Here is a 5,694-nt window from a genome sequence, read left to right as displayed (position 1 = left end):
AAGACATGGTGAAACAGTAACAAATGCAAATGCAGATGCATTATCATAATCATCATCATTATGTAGGAAACATTTTGCATCAAAAGAAAAGAGAAATATTCTCAACAGAAGCTGTCAGTAAATCACAGTACAGTGAATAGCGTTCCAACAAGCAGTCCAAAGATTAACTCCACTGGAGTAAACAATCACTTTACAAAATCTGACTAAACTATCATCAGCTTGAAATGTCAGTCACAGAATTTCAATCTTAAGTCAGTAAGTGAGAGGCTTTGCTTTTACTTGTCCATCAATGTGATGTGACAGTTTGAAAGCTCATGGTGTATGAGCAGACTGGAAACATGTTTCCTACACAGTGAGGAGAGCACGGTACCCTCAGGTCCCAGTATCTCTACCAAGGCCTCCACACAGGTCCTTTGCTGCTGTCCTGAATGCTCATTGATCCCTGGATGGAAGGCTGATGGAGCTTCAGCTCCTGCTGCTGCTGCACAGAGTCCTTCCAGCAGGAGAGGTACCCTGGCTTCAAGTTACTGTGACAGAGCCTCATTTGAAGCTGCTGCCTTAGAAAGCTCACTGTCATTTCCAAGATATCAGCTTTTTCCAGCTTGGAGTTTGGCTCCTGCTTGTGAAACTCCTTCTCCAGGATGACTTTCAGCTGCTCGATACAGCTGTTAATGCGATCTCTGCGCTTTTTTTCTACAATGGGTTTTCTCAGCTGAGGAAGAAAAGATTGACAGGTAATGAGACTGTTGTTCAAGTTTTTTTTTTTTTTTTACATATAAAGCATGTGTTGTACTCACTTTGATGTTGTCTCTATCGGATATCCTCATTTGCTGATGAGAAGTGAAGCTAGTTGAACAAGGTGCCATGTCTGTGCAGGAGGAGAGAACAGCTTCTGCTGTACAGGCTGGGGAGGCTCTGACTGCTCCTCATTTTATACTCAGACATTAGCATAACAAAGCAATGAGGCTCAGGCAGGGCTGGGGTTCCCACACTCCGAGCAGTGGGATTCCATGAACAACAATGAAGAGCATGTCAATATTTCAGACAGGGGGCATCTCTGCCCTACATGTTTCCCAAGATAAGAAACAGAAAATTAATTTAATCATAATTAATTATCAAGTGGTTATCAGTGGATACAGGTCAGAAATGAATGTTTTTAATACATATTAAGATCAAATTTGGGCATTTCCCAGAAGGGGACAAGTGTCATTAAGAAGCAGAGACGGCCATAAAGCAATATAAGCTGAGCAGTAATTAAAGGCTTCCTGCACAGACAGAATCATTGGACACACCTACATGTTGTTTTTGTAAGATTTTATGGCTGTTTGTGGTTACATATTCAATACATCCTGGCAGATGTTATCAGGCAACATCAGGTAATACTGTTCAGGTTGCACCTGCTGCAGAATCACCATTTCTCCTTGGGATCCTGAATATCAATGACTTCCACCAAGAGGGACACTAAAGCTCATGAGTTCTAATTAAGATGCAGAACTACAGTATATATTTGTAATGCAGAATTAAATGATTCACAATTGGTAAAGTAATATATGACAAAATAATGTAAAAGAGCATGTTCTAACAGCCATCGTATTGATTACAATGCCAAACATTAAGTGATAGTTTGAACATACTTTTTTGTGCTTCAAAATAAATGTTTATTTACGCATTTAGTTATTTATTTGTATTTGTTTGTTTATTCATCAAATAGTCTTCACGACATATTATAGCACATCATACTAATTTATACTTCGATTTTCTGTTAAAATAGCTGAATAAGGTTAAAAAAAAAAAAACATTAGCTTGCTAGCAGCATCGAGTCAGATATTGGCCACAGTTACATGATGTTTTTTAATTTCAAATTCATTTTTGTGAATTCAAATATTCGGAATTAAGTGTCCGAATTGAGGTTTACATGGAAAACAGGTTTGTTCGGCTTTATTCAATTCTGCTTTAGGTCTGGGGGTTGGGAAGGGTTCTGAATAGACAGGGGTGAACATGACAAATTCACGTCTAGCGGAAAAAACAAACCTTTTCTTTTTGGCTACAACATGGAAGACTACTTAATAAGAACTGTTTTCACTTTTATTTTCATTGTCGTTTTTAAGCAGCAGCTTAACAATAATGCACGTTTTCACTCTGGTCCACATAGCAGGAGAAGGGAGGCAGAAGATTGTACTTTGGTCAATCAAAGCTAGCGTTTAATGCTACAGCTGCTCTATCTCCACGCTACAGAATGTTGAGTGAAAAATGAACTTCACATTACCAAAGCTCTGTGGGTCTGTTGATTCATGTCCCGATGAAGCCTGTTATGTTTGTCGATGTCCGCCTATGTATGCTTCTGTCAATCTACTCATTTCATTGTATAGTTTCAGCTCCAGTCCGGGCGGCCATCTTGGACTATGTCATAACCAGTGCGTCAGAAGAAGTCGAGCATGCACAGAACGACCGGTAACTTAAATGTTTACAAGATGAAGGAATTATCTATTTCGGAATTAAAATTGTAATAAGCCAGCCACATAATCAGGATTTAAGTTTAATCTTGAATTGCGATTGCATTCGGAATGAAGTGTTTACAAGGTAAGTTTAAAGAGGAACCTAATTTTATTATGAATTAAAGAAGAATTAAAGCTCCCATGTAAACATGGCCATTGTCTGTTTTATAATTGTATTATTAGTTTACTTATGAAACATTAACTACATCACAAATTACAACAAAATAATTATATTGTTATAAAGTCAAACAAACTGAATAAGAATTCACATATAAAGCATATTATTTTAAAAAAAACATATTTGTGAATTAAAAGTCTCCTCATGTCTTTGTAAAGTTAGCAGTGCTGTAACAATCTGTATTAAAATGTTCATTTTTGTGAGTTTTGCTTGTGATCTTTTTAAACAGCCATCACTAAACAACCAATACAGACCTGTTTATGAGTCCTGCGGGTTTGCTGGCAGCTGTGATCACTTGTCACTGATTTGATACGAGAACAAGTTAATGGTATGATGAGTAGTGTCCGGCAGTGTACCTCCGAGGGTATTGATAATTTCACATTAAAAAATGAATTAAAATAAAATACAAAAAAAGGGTAATCTGGGCCAAAGTGCCTCTAACTATTCATACACTGTAGTTGTCAGACGTCAAGTCATTTCTTGTTTCCTTATTGGTGTAAGACACACACTTCTCTTTATGATCCTAAAGTCCCCTCTGAAGCTCCGGGGTATCTGAAGTTGCCCGGTCAGATGCTTGATGCACTTAGCTCAAGCATCATGACATAACCATAACCTGTGTAACCTGTGTAACACTTCTGACTTTGGCTGTTTTTGCAGATCACCTGTTTTTCTGTTGATATAATATGATATGCCTTACATCTCTACTCTTCATTGTTCATATGTTTGTGAATCCACAAAAGTTAGTGTGTGCCACATTGCTGCTGGGGGTCTTTGTCTAAAAGTGTGTGGGAAGATCAGTTCTCCTTTTACCAGAAGCCCAAGAACCCTGAATTCCTGCCATAAAGTCTTAGCCATCACTCAAATTTGTGGTGGAGCAAGAGCTGCTTCCCGTCAGACATCTCTCTGTGAGTTTGGTATCTCCCTTTTCCCACACTCTGTGCCTATTCACTGGTCTCAAGATGGGAACAATAGAAGTGTGTCTTGTTACACATCACATTAGCTATGGTGTTTGATCTCCTGTTGACGGGAGGGGCAGAGGGATGGGGAAGGCAGACCATCTGGCCTGGCAAACTAGACCCTGAGAAAGTCCCAGGCATGCCACATTCTCTACAACTTCTGCATACAGAAATAGTTTTGAAAGACTTTTGTGCCACTCGAGAAATAATTCAAGCATTAGACAGCATACGACAACCACCACATCACTTGAAAGTGGGACATGTGAGCTGCAAGGGCGGCTCATAACAAGCTTTATATTCTATATGAAATATCTGTTCACATATCTGATGAGGGGTCAAAATATCCCAATTTCTGATGGAATGTAAGGATGAATATAAAGATACAGGAGAACATACAGTATACTGTAGCTACCAACAGAGACAACAACCACGTTAGATCAATTTAACTCTTGCATATAAAGCTCTTTGCTTTGACTATAATAATACTAGGACTGTCACTTTAATGCATTAATTTCAATTTATTAATTACAAAAAAACACAATACTGATACACAGACTACCATACAAGATGGGAGACTGCAGTTCTTTTGTTGGTGTTAATTCTGGCTTATGAAAACACCAGATGGAAAACAAAAGCCCAGTTGTGTGCAAACCATTTCAATGCTAAACATGTAGCGGCTAGCACAGACAGCTAGCAGGACACTCGGACAGTGCTAGCTGTTATATGCTGCAAGCACGCTGGCTAGCAAATCTAAGTTTTAGATTTGCTAGCCCAAGATAGCAAATCTAAAACTTAGCTTATTATTGTTTTAAATTTGATAACACTACACTTATGCATGTGAGGTTGCATAATAAAGCTAATCACCTGGCATACACAACCAACAAGAAATCAGGAAAATAAAACAAGATTTTTAGAGATTTGTCTTTTGTAAAAAGGTACTATAGTCATACTGTAACGCTATCATATCGTCTATATGAACCAACAACAAATCCTGTAGGTATTCACAAAGGGTTCCATTAAATTCTTCTAAAATAAAATAAATGTATTATGTCTATGAAACATGTACCAGTGTGTTTGTATGAGACACTGCAGAAGAACTAATGATGTTGAACTCATACTTGAGTATACTGTCTGGGTCTGCTTAGTCTGTCAGTGCCTTATTGGTAGTTTTGTTTTTATTCTGCAGAGTTCACCCGAGATAACAAATCTAAAACTTACCTTCACACAGAGCAAACCCAAAAGGTCCCACAACTAATACTTCTTACTACCAACAAACTTAATTTGTTTAAACTTGGAACAAAGTCATTATTTGTTTATTTAATCATTGGAATATCAGCACAATGTGTAAAAATCCAAACCACAACAATTGCTTCAAGTTTAACACATTTTGTGAGAAATGTTCTGTTTTATTATTTTTTTCAAATAGACAAACTTCTGATAAAATACAACAACAGCAATACAACACAATCTTTCACTAAAGATTGAAGTCATTATTAGAAACCTTTATAAAAGGTAAACACAAAAATATTTAGGAACATCACAAGTAGACAGGTAACAATGACATCTGTAGACACACTTCCTCAAGCTTAAGCCAAATAGTGGTTACATAACATCATCATAGAGTATAATCTGAAACAGATTTACAGTAAAACGGATCCACAGGATCCACTCTTGGCTTCTTTTAGGTTCACCAGTGACCTGATGAAGGTATTACTTATCGGTGGACAGTAAACACAACAATCAAACAATAAGACACTTCAGTAAATTCAAATCAATGTGGTTTGAATTTTCCACAGTGACCCCAAGAAGAATAGTGTAAACTAATGGGGATCCTATTTTAATAAACTATAAATAAACCAGTGTGGTTCACAAGCTATAAGACATTTGTAAAACAAACGTAGGGGACATTTATCTTTGGAAAAGGAGTTTAGTCACAGAGCAAATGCTCCTAATTATAAAGCACACATCTTGTAAATGAGTGTGATACATTAAAAAAGAATAATTCCAATCCTTCTAAAAGAATACCAGCACATAGTGCAAATTTTATCAGGAAGTAAAACACTAC

At 37.2% G+C, this 5,694-nt stretch overlaps 1 protein-coding gene across 1 annotated transcript; it reads right to left on the bottom strand.

Moving 5' to 3' along the window:
• Window positions 1-388: 388 nt before the first annotated feature.
• On the bottom strand, window positions 389-908 carry her12 (hairy-related 12). The gene is made up of 2 exons (XM_028452350.1): window positions 798-908; window positions 389-712 (listed from the first exon to the last, which is right to left on the bottom strand). Exons 1-2 carry the CDS (start codon window positions 864-866, stop codon window positions 389-391), a joined length of 393 nt encoding a protein of 130 aa, XP_028308151.1. The 5' UTR covers window positions 867-908.
• Between the last annotated feature and the right edge of the window lie 4,786 nt (window positions 909-5,694).

This window comes from Gouania willdenowi, chromosome 7, assembly GCF_900634775.1.
Source record: "Gouania willdenowi chromosome 7, fGouWil2.1, whole genome shotgun sequence".
Taxonomy (NCBI): Eukaryota; Metazoa; Chordata; class Actinopteri; order Blenniiformes; family Gobiesocidae; genus Gouania; species Gouania willdenowi.
The sequence above is the reverse complement of the archived record's forward strand: the minus strand, read 5'-3'. Positions and strand labels throughout refer to the sequence as shown.

Excerpts from the sequence above, each read along its gene's own strand:
- her12 (XM_028452350.1), bottom strand. The coding sequence starts at position 866 with ATGGCACCTTGTTCAACTAGCTTCACTTCTCATCAGCAAATGAGGATA. Across the intron at positions 713-797 it reads CCGATAGAGACAACATCAAA|CTGAGAAAACCCATTGTAGA; the intron begins GTGAGTACAACA and ends TTTCTTCCTCAG.